General features: G+C 46.9%; 1 protein-coding gene across 1 annotated transcript in view; it reads left to right on the top strand.

Annotated features, from left to right (window-relative positions):
* The window catches only part of VPS41 (VPS41 subunit of HOPS complex), a 179112-nt gene extending 171305 nt beyond the window's left edge, over positions 1-7807 (top strand). The window contains exons 26-29 of the mRNA XM_044245645.1: positions 4410-4509; positions 4618-4662; positions 6067-6146; positions 7080-7807. Coding sequence (XP_044101580.1) covers positions 4410-4509; positions 4618-4662; positions 6067-6146; positions 7080-7160 — 306 coding nt within the window. The 3' untranslated portion in view covers positions 7161-7807. The remainder of the gene's footprint in view (positions 1-4409; positions 4510-4617; positions 4663-6066; positions 6147-7079) is intronic.
* The last annotated feature ends 5784 nt before the right edge of the window (positions 7808-13591 follow it).

The following is a 13591-nucleotide window of genomic DNA, read 5'->3' as shown; positions in this document are numbered from 1 at the left end:
TTTACCCTGTACAGGGGCTGAGAAATGCAGTCTTTCCTCTGGATACAATGGAAACAGGTGACGCCTGAGGTCCCAGGATGCTGGGAGGTGGCCAGCAAATCCCAGCGCCAGGATGCTGGCTACTGTCCCAGCCCTGCCTTCTGGATTCAGTGACTGGAAGGGCAGTAACATTCATTAGAGAGAAACCAACATCTTGAAGAACTGCTTTCCTGCTCATCTGAACAAATAAAGAATAAAGCCTAAAAAACAAACAATAACAACAACAACAACAAAACCCAGGCAGCCCCTATTTTACATCAACTTTTCCAGGGAACAGAATGGAAAAGCTCCTCGATTCCTCATGGGATGCTGGTCTAACCTTTCCTGCATCCTGAGACAATTAGAGCCTTGTTTCTTTAACACAAATGCAAAAAGTCTACATAAATCATTAGCAAAACTGAATCTGCCCATGTAATTATTGAATGTGTATATCATAAATGTCATGAATTCTAAAGTAATCATCATCTATGTGTTTGATAAAATTCTAATCAAAACCCCCAAGGAATTTTTTACAGCTTAAATTTATGTAAAAAGCAAATGGCTTAAGATTATCTAAGATGAATAAGGAGGGTAGATTTATTAGATACTAAATTTTAATATGTGGGAGTGTAAAATGGTATAACCACTTCCCCAAACAATAAATCAAAGCCTCATCAGGAGAAGGCCCTTTGCTTCCCACATCTTGTGCCTTAGGAATGTGGATGTAAGGCCTGGAGATACAGCCTCTAGTTTGTGGCTGTGAAGCAGCAACCTGAAGGTATATTCTCCTGTTGATGGACGTTTAGGCTGTTTCCAGCCTAGGGTTATTAGGGATAAAGTTGCAGAGGACATTGTCATACAGTTTGTTGATGACCATCTTTTCATCTTGGTTAAGCACCTACAAGTAAAACTGCTGGGTCATGGAGCAGGTATATATGCTTAATTTCTAGGACTGTCCAATAGTTTTGCAAAGGATGGCTTTCCAGCTTCCCAGGTTTCTCTCATTGCCCAGATCTGTTGCAGGAGCCACAGCCAGCTGTGTATTTTAGTTTAGGCACACACTGAACAAAGTTAAAGTTGTGTTTGTAAAGGAGGAGGAAGAAAGGCACAAGAAAGTGTCAGCTCTGTCTATGCTATTGTTTCTTCTGAAATAACTCTGAAGCATATGGTAACACCTTAATAGATATGTTCAACCTGAGTGGAAGAGACTGAAGTGTATGCTCTATGTTTGCAGTATTTCATATTTGTTTTTAAAGATTTTGTTTAGAGAGTGCCTGCAAGTGCGGGGAAGGATAGAGGGAGGGAGAGAACTTCAAGCAGACACTGTGCTGAGCGCGGAGCCTGACGCGGGACTTGATCTCACAACCCAGAGATCGTGACCTGAGCTGCAATCAAGAGTTAGACGCTTAACCGACTGAGCCACCCAGGCACCCCAATATTTTAGAATGAAATGTAGCACAAAGTAATGGCAGATAGTATTCAGAACGTGAGTGGCAGTGATTTGGTGCCATTCTGGTCATAGAGACGTGGATGGCAGGAGAGCGTGCATGTGTCCCAAGTCTGGGAATGACAGCAAGTTTTGCAAGGCTGGAAAGCAGACTATGGAAGGTGAGCATCCACAGGGGTAACAGGCCGTGTATTATGACCTCAGAAGACAGAAGTTGTCAGCAGTCATGAATTTGAAGGTCAGAGAGGGTTGAAGAGGACTGATTTTGACTCCGCCATCAGTGTTGTCATAAGGGCAGTCAGAGATACTTGGGCGGCTCAGTCCGGTCAAGTGTCGGACCTTGGTTTTGGCTCAAGTCACGGTCTCCAGGTGGTTAGATCACGCCCTGCACTGGGCTCCGTGCTAAGCCAGGAGTAAGCTTGGGATTCTCTCCTGTGCCTCTCCCCACCTCCCGTGTGCACACACTCACACACTCTCTCTCTCTCTTAAATCTTTAAAAGAAAAGAAGACATTTGTGGAAAGTACCAAGTATGAACTTTTAAGGGCGAAATTGGTGATAAAATGGTAACTACCGCACGTTTTTCGTGAGTCACTGATCGTTGCTTCAGGGAATAACCCATAGTCGACCTAACGCCTTATCTGACGTTGAAATCAATACCTGGATATAATAGTAGATTGTTCATGGACAGTCTTTCACTCTGATTGCCTTCAGATCACTACAGGTTTTATGGAAGAAATGGCTCTTTTCCATAGTTACTTTTTTTTGGTGTAGCTACTACCTGTCTGGCATCACATAAATGAAAATGTTTTTGTGTTTTTCTGATTCGGGGCCTTGGACTTTGATCAAATGAAGTAGGAAGTCCCATACTAAGCAGTATTTGTGTATTTTCCCTTCTCCTGGTTGTGTGCCTCTGAATACTCAAGTTTTTCCTAGAAAATACTTTCCGAGGGCGACAGATCATATCTGTTTCAACAAACGTACTCCTGCTGAAGAGATGCTTACTTCCTAGTCTACAGACACAAGGCCTCTGGCTGGCCTGTGCGGTCTGCCCTTCCTCCTGTATTACGTATGCAGTAGGCCCTACACACCCACTGGAGGCAGAGCCAACACTTTCTAAAACATTTTACCAAATATATTCTGCTTGACACTAGTTTTCTTAAGTTTTTATTTTGGTGGTGGAGGTTGGGCAGCTTTATAGGTTTGCTTACAAATTTTCTTGATGTTACTGCTCTCGGTACTTCTTAGATATCTTTACTATATTTTTCTCTTCCAATGTGTTTTAATGACATCTGTTAAAGTTTTCATGTCTTTTTTAAATGAATCAGAAATTCAGTTTCTAGTAGTGTTTTAAGGAATAAAAAGTCACAGGTGATGTCTCGATACTTCCTTCTCATCTGTACTAGAAATGGCAGGTATAGAACTTTAATCTCGTTGTCAGCTCTGGGGTTTTCTTGTTTGTTTAATATTTGCTTTCATGTGATTTGGGAGAAAGCCCTTGGGCCGCATTCCCCTCACAGCCCGGGCTATCTGCGATTTGAAGGGAGCATGTGTGGAGATGCCCCAGGGATGCAGGCTTCAGGTGGCAGCTCCCTGACTGCCCTTCTCTGTGGCACGAATGGAAAACCTCAAAGCAAGACACCCACATAGGTTCTAGAGGTGAGAGTGACTTCAGTGTGAAGAAGGGCAGCCTGCTCCCATGAGAGGAGCATGCGCTGTGACCCAGAGCCAGTCCGCAGTGATGCAGCGGTGACGTCATTCTGAGACTTCCATGGCAGTTACATGAGAATACCTAGAAACACTCGCACTAGGACCCACCCATCAGGCCAGAAGAGCGGGCCACAGACAGTGCGACAGACAGCCTCTCTGCCCTTCAGGCCTTGAGCACCTCCCTCTTCAAAAAGCAACTAATTCTAGTTTAAAAAAAAGAAAAAGGCATTCAGCTTAACCATACCTCACACGGCCTTTCCCAGTTTCTGATAAAACACCTGAGAAAACGCAGAACAGGCTGGAAGACCACTCTGGGGCCAGCAGAATGGATTGGAATATAGGGTGGGTTGCCTCTTGGGCTGTGTCCTTGCTGAAAGCTGGTGGGCTATCTTTGTCTGCACCCCACCCTGGCTCTGGAACACAGAGTCGGCACCAGCCAGAAACAGGGGCCTGTCCTCGGCGTCCTGACTTCTGAGGCTGCTATGGTGTTGCCACCGCTCCTAATTCTCCAGGCAGAGAGGGCGAAAATTCGTAATGAGGCCAACAGCATCCCAGGGCAAATGCATAAAGGAACAGAAAGTGTGGTACTAGGGTGAAGAAAATGAATCTTGTAACAATGTTAATATTGGTGGTCATTTTTCAGTTGTCAGCCCCTTAAGAGTCACCAGATTTGATGGTTACTTTACATTCTTAGCGCTACGCTCAATAGTTTGGATTGGAAGGAAAAGAGGGATTGCAGCCAGGAAGGCATTTGGGACAAAAATCACATCTGTTTAGTTTCTCTGTGCCCAGTTCCTTGTACATAATAGAGCCTCAGTATATACTAGTACGGATAGAGCAATTAATGCAGTCAAATGGAGGATTTGGGGATAGTAGGTTTTCCATCCTGGGCAGAGGTAGAGGTTAGAATGAACAGGTCACTTAGGGGCCAAACTGTCAGAATCCACATTAGGAAGCTCTGTAAGATGATGTTGGGGTTGGTTACCACAGCCTTCCTTGCCAGCCTTTGCAGTTTCTGTTTAATTTCACAAGCGGCACATACGTGCAGTGATGACCGACTGGAGGCTGGAAGGGTTGGTCTGAGCAGTTTGGAGGGAAAAGCATACCGAGGACAGGCAAGGGCGAGTGCCTCATTGGACGATTTCAGACACACCAATGTTCTCAATCCCAGGAAGAGGGTTTGTCCCTGCAGTTGAGTCTTTTAAAAACAGCTTTTTCTTACAATGTATGCATTAGATCCTGCTTCGTGAAGGTTGCAAGAAGATCCTTGTGGCAGACTCTTTGTCCTTACTGAAGAAAATGCACCGAACTCAGATGAAAGGCGTTCTGGTCGATGGTGGGTAAAACTGAAATAATCCTATTGGAATCATATGCTTTCCTTTCAGAAGAGACAGGGCAAATAGAAATACTGTATGATCCCAAGTGTGTGTGTGTTCCCTTGCAGAGGAGAACATCTGTGAATCGTGCCTTTCCCCTATTCTTCCATCAGGTAAGGTGGTTGGAGGGGGGATCCCCAAATGTGGGTTCATGAGGAGTGGAATTAAAATTTTGATGTTAACTAATTACTAAATTGCATAGCTTTTGGAATAATCCGTTTTAGAGAAGAATTTCAGGCCACAGCGCTCCTCGGTCTCAGGCTAGTGCTGCAATTCTTAAAAGCTGAGGTGCTCACCCGGCAGGGGGTCTGCATTACTTGGGAGGTTGGGAGGTAAAGCCCAGATTGCTGGTCCCACCCCAAGAGGTGCGGGATCCCAGAATTTGCAGTTCTAACACATTCCCACGTGATGTGGATGCTACTTTCAGGGGCCATTGTGTGAGATACCATGGCTTTAGAGTAAAACAAAATGAAAATCTACCATCCACAATGTTTAAATTCCAAGGTAGAAGAATCGTGTGTATCTGGGGGGGAAAGTGAATAAGTAGCCTTCCCTTTTCTTGAAACTTGGCTCTGCTCTGTGGTTCGAGGCACCTAACTTTCCCACATTTCAACAGAACCTGTTCCTTGCCATCCAATCCAGACATAAGCCTGTGTTTGTAGTTGGCAGATCCATGGGTCGTCATGTGTACTCAGAGCACCTTAGTAAGGAGAGGAGAAGAGGAAGTTCCTTAATTTGAAAGTAGAAAGTAAAGCCGAGTTATTGGGATACAAAAAGTGTTTTATTATGAATTCAGCATAAAGAGGTACTGAGAGAGCTGATGTAGGAATGTACTTAGCTTTATGGGATTAGAGAATAGGACAGGAACAGGACAAGTCGTTCCACTCAGGGCCTTTGCTGGAGGAACTAGGTTGAGGTTAAGTGTTCATACTGAAAACTGCAGTGGGTGCAGGAGAAGGGAGCTTCCGTCGTGGTTGCTGGTAGTTTGTCACCAGCAGTGCGGATGCAGAGGCGAGTTCCTGCCATAGCACAGGCGCCGCAGGGCTGGCTCCCAGCCTGGGACGGTGGTGGGGGCTGCTGGCCCCGCTGTGCCCAGACGGATGCTGCCCTGCGGGCTCAGAAGAAGCAGTAGGTGAACTGGCAGGATTTTCCTAAAGCCACAAAGTGGATTCAGCATAGGGTGTGTTTCTCGGGTCTAGGGAAGGGAGGAGGTCATGCACATACTGATCCTAATTATTAGAATGAATGTGCTTGCATTCATGGTGAGGTTGTCCCTCGTTTGTAGTCGCCACTGACGGGGAGACCAGGCACGTGACCTGGGACTCCGCCCCCCACATTGGTAGCTGCTTCTCATCTGACCACGGCCCCTCGGGGGGCATCTGTGAATACATAATCCTCCTAAGGCAACTTACTGCTGGAAAATTAAACTGCAGCTGGACTTTCAGGCAGGATGGGGTCAAGTTCTCCACCAGCTTGTTGCACTGAGTGCTCATCTCTCTGCCGCTTTCCCCCCATAGACGCCGCGAAGCCCTTCAGCGTGGTGGCCTTCCACTGCCGCCACATGTTCCACAAGGAGTGCCTGCCCGTGCCCAGCATGGTGAGTTGGTCCCTTGGCAGCCGCTGAGAAGAGAGCCATGTGGTCGGGAGGGTGCGCTCTGAAGTCTACCCATCCTCCTGTGGCTTCTTGGGATTGGCTTTCTATCACACAGGAAAAATGAATTTATTTATCAAGTGCAGAATCGCCTACATGGTGGTCCCCCCTTATCCGCAGTGTCAGTTACCGTGACAGTCAGTCGTGCTCTGGAAGCAGGTGCTCTTCTTGGTGAATGGCCAGGAGGTCGGTAGTGGCCTCATGCTGGCCCACAGGGCCTCTGTCGCTGCCTCTCTTCCTCTCAGCATGCGGGCACCTCTCCTGTCATCACCACAGGAGGAGTGAGTGCAGTATAAGACAGGGAGACCCCAGTCACATGACCTCCGTGACAGTATGGTGGTAGCACTGTCCGTTACTAACCTCCTCTGCGCCTCGGTTCTCATAGGTGAGGATGCACAGAGGAAGCCTCATGTATTTGGGGCTTGGTACTGTCTGTGGTTTCAGACAGCCGCCGGGGGGTCTTGGAACTGACTCCCCGAAGATAAAGGGGGTTTCTGTGCTAAACATCAGAAAAGCACGTTCAGGAGGTGAATTCTTTGAGGTAAAATCGATGACTCAAACTGTAGTGACACAACGTATAATGAGAACCATTTTATAGTTTGTAGAACTTTCTCAGCCTGGCTTCTGTAGCAAGACTGCTGTGTTTAGGGTCCTGTTCCCATGTTCCCCTTGGTCACATGACACTTGTTTTGCTGTGGGGTATCCTCTGCGCCACAGTAACAGCTGGGGTAGACGGAGTCCTACGTGAGCCAGCAAGAAAAGGAGTGCTGTTTCCTAGCTTCCTCCCCATCACCACCTCTGCTCCCGTGAAGTATTTCTGAATAGCAGAGGAGAAGGAGCTTTCTTGTTAAAATATGTGTCTTCTAATGACCCTTCTAGAACTCTCCTGCACAGTTCTGCGGCATCTGCAGCGCCAAGCACCGCGGGCCAGGAAGCGCCATTTTGGAGATGAAAAAGTAGCCCGGCTCCGTCATCCTCTTCCTCACCTCTCTTCTGAAGACTGTTTTTGCAAAAACAGCAGCATTTGTGGACCCCACTGTTGTTATAAGACTTGTACGTGTTTATGTTCTGCTCAGAGAAACATTTCTTCATCTTTGCCTGTCCCCTAGAGTTTGCTCTGTGCGTTTGATGAAGTGAGGGATTACTCCATCCATGCCTCGAAAGATTTGGGCTCACGGGCTGCATTTCATCATTTGTTTGGCTCATTCTTCACTTAGGAATAGAAAAGTCAGTCTGGAAGTTAGAAATGAATTTCTAGATCCTAGTCAAACTGTGTGGCCATGGAGCAGCCTGTCGAGGGTGGCCCTGCTGCCCACAGGCACCACCAGGGAGCTGCCCCGCCGGCGCTTGCTGCAACTTGGCACCTGTTTCCACAGGCTCTGCTGCTGTCAGTCCTCATGTTCTGGGTTTGGCTTTTTGTTGTTGTTGTTTATGTCATCAACTGTGATTGTCTTCTTAATAGGCATTTAATGAAACATTGTGTAAATTGTCACTTATTCAAGGACATCTGGGAATCACATGAGCAGGCCGACGTCATGCTGATGTATGGTAACTGATCACGTGCTCTGTGTGTCTGTCGATTGAATAAATGTTAGCTCTCCCCATCATGAAAGACTCCCTGTTAGTGGGTTGAACAGCTTCATCCTAGGACTCTGGCACGCTAAGAGTGGAGGAGAGCTCCCACACCTTAGAGTCTGAGGGGTCGTAGTTAGCTGTTGCTGTCAGGGAGGAAGAGAGGGGTGCTGCGGAGTCTGAGAGGGATTCTCAGGAGAAGTGAGACTGTCCGGTGAGGGAGGGTGGGCATGACAAGTTTCCTGGAGCCTTCTCCAGAGCCTCGTTGGCCCTCATGGAACCTAGAGAACATAGAATGCAAGGAGAGAATTCAGACTTGGAATGTTTTACAGTTACTGGCTTCATCTGTCTTGGGATAGGTTGCCATCCTCTTGTTGTAGATGCAGATGTATGGAAAACACTGTCACCACTCTTAGTCCCACAAATGCGAATAAATGCAACTTTCTGCTTTGTCGTGGGGAGAGGGTGGGATGCTAATGAGTCCTGAATACAAACTGACCAGTGAACCTGGCATCTCCTCTCATGCTCCCTATGCCTGCGGAACAACATGCCGTGTCCCTTGGTTTCCTGACAAAGCGACTGAATTGTGGAGATGCTGTCACAGTCACGGGTGAAGGTGAGCTTCAGAGCAGGGCTCCTTTCAAGAAACCGAGGTTGGGGATATTCAGAGGAAATTCACAGCACATCTCTGCAATAGAGTCTGAAAGAATGTTTTCTAGCAGATAACAGGCTTTTCCCATTAGCCTTAAATTATCCCAAAGTGGAAAGATCTCAGCCCCCTCAGCATCACATCCCCTTATTCCAAGGCTAGTGCTCTTTCTGCTCTGTTTCCCTTTTGTTCTAACCAGAGAAATCCTTCACAAAAAAGCCTCACGAGTGAGCCCACCTTGAAACACTGGTAAAAAGCAAAAACACTGCGCTTGGGTTGGGGGAGAGGCGGTGGTTGCAAAGGCACATTCATCTCCCCTCCTTACAGAAAGCCATTCTGAGTGCGAAACAGCCAAGTTCAAAGTTATTCTGTGATAGCAGTTTTCCTTTGCTTTTAGCCCCAAGGGTTTTATACTAGTTTAAGAACGAGAAGGTCTTAACAAATTTTTAATTTGGTTGTCATCGTGTTAAACTATATATTTCACAAAACAAAACATTTGAGCAGTTACTGTGTGTCAGGTGCCATTAGAAGCACTTTGTTTACTTACCACCCCGCCTGTGAGATGGGAGCCCGCACCCTCATCATCTTGCAGGTGAGGAAGCTGGAGCACCTCGGGGCCAAGCCATCTGTGTAAGGTCAGCGAGCAGGCCTGCAGCGTCTGTGATCTTAACCACGTGTATTTGATTCTTTGGGGTTTTTTAATGTATTTGACCTGTTGTGATCAGTGCACAGAAAACAAAATCCACTGTCATCACAGAAGGGGATTTATTATAAAGTAGCCAATGGCTTACAGAGTTACCAAGAGGCATGGGTGGTTCAGTGGTAGAATTCTCGCCTGCCAGAGTTACCAAGAGGACTGCGGAAGCAGACAATAGGGAGAGCTTCCAGGAGCACCTGACAAAGCCGACCCCGAACCGGGCTGCCCAGAGCACCCCCAGCCCACCTCCACCAGAGTTCGAGCTGCACAGAGCATGCAGCCTGCTTTTAAGTAAACTGTAAATAAAAATACAGACGTTCCTCAGTTTCTTTTAAAGTTCACCCAGTAACACCAAAAGGAATATGATGTGTGTACACACGTGCATAGTAGACATTTCTCTGGGCTAAGTATCAGACCAGCTCATTCTGGCTTCTCTGACCAAGACTCAGGCTCAGAAAACTCCACCAACTTGGATACAAAACCATCTGGGCTTCCCAGACCCCTCTCCTGGACTCATAGCTGATCGTCACTGTGTGAAATCTGTAGCTCAGGTTGGGGCGGTTAGAATCTGCGATGTTCATAGCACAGAGCTGAGTTGTTCTGCTTCTTAAAGGAAGGGGAACCGAGCGAGGAGGATTTTAGGGAGTGCAAGCAACCAGGATAACCAAAGGGTTTTTGAGGAAAGATGAGTATTCACGCCTGTATGTCACCTTGATGCTGGACCCTTCTACCTCCCCCCCAGGGTTCAGTAGAGTCTGGTGTCCAAACTGTCATCTGTGAGTGGGTTCTATGGGACACTGAGGAGCTGTGCTCTACATCTGGGACCCTGAAGAGCAGGGAAACAAAACAGTGGCAGGAGGCAAGAGCTGGAGTTGACTGGGAGCAGGAGCATAGACCTGCATCTGACAATAAGAGCATGAAAACCCCAAATTTCCTGGCATGTTGGGAGAAGGCTGGTCTTCCTAAAGGGAAATGGATAAAGGCCTTGAGCCAATTTTATCTAAATATCAAAGGACTGACTCGGTGGCTTCAGTTACCATTGCATCACAATGTTCATGCCCTCATTGATGACATCTGCCTATGGAGTTTAGACTTAAGCTTCAGTTTAAAAAAAAAAAAAAGATTCATTAGATGGGGTGCCTGGGTGACTCAGTCATTAAGCATCAGCCTTTGACTCAGGTCATGATGCCAGGGTCCTGGGATTGAGCCCTCCATCAGACTCCCTTTCCCTTTCCCCCTGCTTGTGTTCCCTCTATTGCTGTGTCTCTCTCTGAAAATAAAATCTTTTTAAAAATTTATTAGAGAGAGTGTGTGGGTTTGTGTGTGTGTGTGTATTTGAGAGAGCGGGGGAGGGGCAGAGGATGTGTGTACTGGATCTCAAGACCCTGAGACCATGACCTGAGTCTAAATCAAGTGTTGGACACTCAACCAACTAAGCCACCCGTGTGCTCCTTAAGCTTCAATTTTTTTTTAAAGATTTTATTTGTTTTTTTTTGACAGAGATCACAAGTAGGCAGAGAAGCAGGCAGAGAGAGAGAAGGAAGCAGGGTCCCTGCTGAACAGAGAGCCTGATGCAGGGCTCCATCCCAGGACCCTGGGATCATGACCTGAGCTGAAGGCAGAGGCTTAACCCACTGAGCCACCGAGGCGACCCCATAAAAGCTTCAATTTTTTAGATGATTTTACATTAGAAACTATGTACGTAAGGGTCACCAGGCTTTTATTGTAATCCTAGTGCTTACCCAGTTTTACAGGCATGTCTGTACATGCTCGTCTCTTCATGGTTGTCTCATATCTTGTGTAAACGGGCGCTGTCGGTGGCACAGGTATGGTGGAAGGAAATCACAAATGACAGAATCGAGAATGAAAGCCACCTTGTAATATTTAATAAGCGTGGAAAACTTAATACAGATGAAACACAAAATGCTTCAGTTAAGCTCAGAAAAATGATTCATAGAGACGGATCAGGAAGGACCTGGTTAGCAGTCCATACGCACAGAGGCCTTAGCTAAAAAGGAGGAGCATTTTGCTCTTAAGGTGGACCTAAGTTTTAACCCATGCTCTGTCACTACGAAACTGTTTGGGTAAGTTAGTATTTCCAAGCCTCACTTGCCTTAAATGTAGGACGGGGTGATCACTGTACCTGCTTCGGTAGGTTGAGAGCCTGAAGATGCTGTGTGGAAAGTGCTTAGCTAGTACAGAGCACAGGAAAAGTAACCAGCATGTAGCAAATGCTTCGTCAATGTCAGCCTCTGAGGTGGCCCCCATAATCCCTACCCTTTACTGGGGTTGGTCAGTGACCAACAGAATATGGGAATTAATGGTACATCCCTTCCAAGGTCCACTCCTAAAAGTCACTGGGGCCTGGAATCATTTGCCCTGGAGGAATCCGGGCCATGAAGAGAGGCCCTGTGGGGAGGACCCGAAACCCTGCCAGCAGCATGTGAGGGAGCTCCGATGAGAGCCCACAGCCCCCACCGACAGCGCGACTGCAGACTCCTGGGAGGCATTCAGTTGGAGCCGCTCAGCCGGAGCCGCCCACCTCAGCCGTCCTTGGATTCCTGATTCTCAGAAACCGAGAGAATGAATGTTTGTTGCAACAGTTTTAGTGGCTAAATATGGGGGTAATTTGCTAGGCGGCACTAGACAAGGAATGTGGCAAGGGCCTCCTGAGCATTAGCTCGCATTTTCCCAAAGTTAATCTAGGTTGCTGTTGCTTGACCACAAAGAGGGAACATCAGTGACTAAAACAAATGCAAAATTTGAATGGACTGCAGTTCTAGTTCGCAGGAAGCAGAATCCTCCATTCTGTCAGTGAAGGCACTTTGTTGAAGACATTTTTTTTTAAAGATTTTATCTATTTATTTGACAGAGGTCACAAGTAGGCAAGAGAGGTAGACAGGGAGAGAGAGGAGGAAGCAGGCTCTCCGCAGAGCAGAGAGCCCGATGTGGGGCTTGGTCCCAGGACCCTGAGATCATGACCTGAGCCGAAAGCAGAGGCTTTAACCCACTGAGCCACCTAGGTGCCCCTGTTGAGGACATTTTTTAGCAGAGGTTTTGACAAAGTAGAGAGGAGCAGCTAGGAGAGGACAGAATTTGGAATCCTACCGCGGAAGAAGCGAAGGAACTGGATAGGGCATTACTTAAAAAACATGAAAACGGTTACTCGTTTGCAAGGCTTACGAGTAGGTCCTGTACAAAGGGGAAACGTATGCTCTTGTTTCAGAAGTCCAGTTGCTGAGGTTAAACAAGTTCTATCGGGAAAAGTGTAAGCTCAAGAACTTTCTAACATCTGAGATGTCCAGCAGCATTTGGGTGTGCCCTCTTGGCCACATCCTGGAGGTGAGGGGTGGGGGGTGTTCCGGCTAGGGCTGGTAAATATCCATCAAATCTGTGGGTTCACCTCTGGGCTGCCCGTTACAATAGCTAGATTCTAAGTCCCCTGCCCACTCTAAGCATATCCAAATCCCTCTAGAAACAGCACATTTAATCAGTTACTCTCACGCTCTGTTATTTTTATACTCAGACTCAATGCCCATCTGTCGTGTGTCTAAATACCCACGTCTTTGGCTGGCTGATTAATTCAGTGTCACTACAGGGCCCTCGCTCCCATCCTCCCTGCCAGGCAAGACCCACTTGCCTCTCCCATCTGACCGCTTTGCAGCTTCCTTTTACTTTTAATAAAGATTAAAAGTATGTATTAGATTAATGTATGTTCTTTGGCTTATAATAACGCCAGTTCTTATCTGCCAGTGTTACTTTTACTTAAGTGTTGTTGGGGTTGTTTTTTTTTTCCCCTAAAAGGAAAAGGAACATGACTATATTTCCACATGTGTTATGGGCCAAATTGTTTCCCCTTGAAATGTATATGTTGCAAGTCCCCAAACCCCATACCTGAGACTAGGACCACCTGGAGATAGGGCCTCTAAAGAGGTAATTAAGGTAAAATGAAGTCTTAGGGGTGGGGTCTAATCCAAAATGACTGGTATCCTTATAAGAAGAGGAAATAATGGACACAGCCATTTGCACACACACAGGAGAGATCATGTCAGGACAAAGGAGAGCCCTGCTGACATCCTCATCTTGGACTTCTAGCCGCCAGGACTGTGAGAAAATACATGTCTGTGGGTCAAGCCATCTAGTCTGTGGTATTGTGCTCTTGCAGCCCTAGAAAATGACTATGACATGAGAATTCCTCATTCTAGAAAAGGGCCTGTTGCTACAGAAACTCAGTGCCCACTCTTCGCCCAAGAGACCACTGCCTGTACTTCCCAACGCCAGACATACCACCCGGGCCCCCTCACCTGCTGGCTCACCTTCCAGAACACCACGGGTCTAAGGGTTTGATGCCCAGCTTCTCCACCAAAATGTATGGAGGGAAGTATAGCAGGAATCATTTATTCAAACGCTGTGAAAATCCACAGCATAAATTTTCGAATTCCAAAAATGTGGAAGAGTTGCTTGTAAGAGCTC

The sequence above is a fragment of the Neovison vison genome, chromosome 4, assembly GCF_020171115.1.
Source record: "Neovison vison isolate M4711 chromosome 4, ASM_NN_V1, whole genome shotgun sequence".
NCBI lineage: Eukaryota > Metazoa > Chordata > Mammalia > Carnivora > Mustelidae > Neogale > Neogale vison.
Note: the sequence above shows the minus strand (reverse complement) of the source record. Positions and strands in the feature narration are given on the sequence as shown.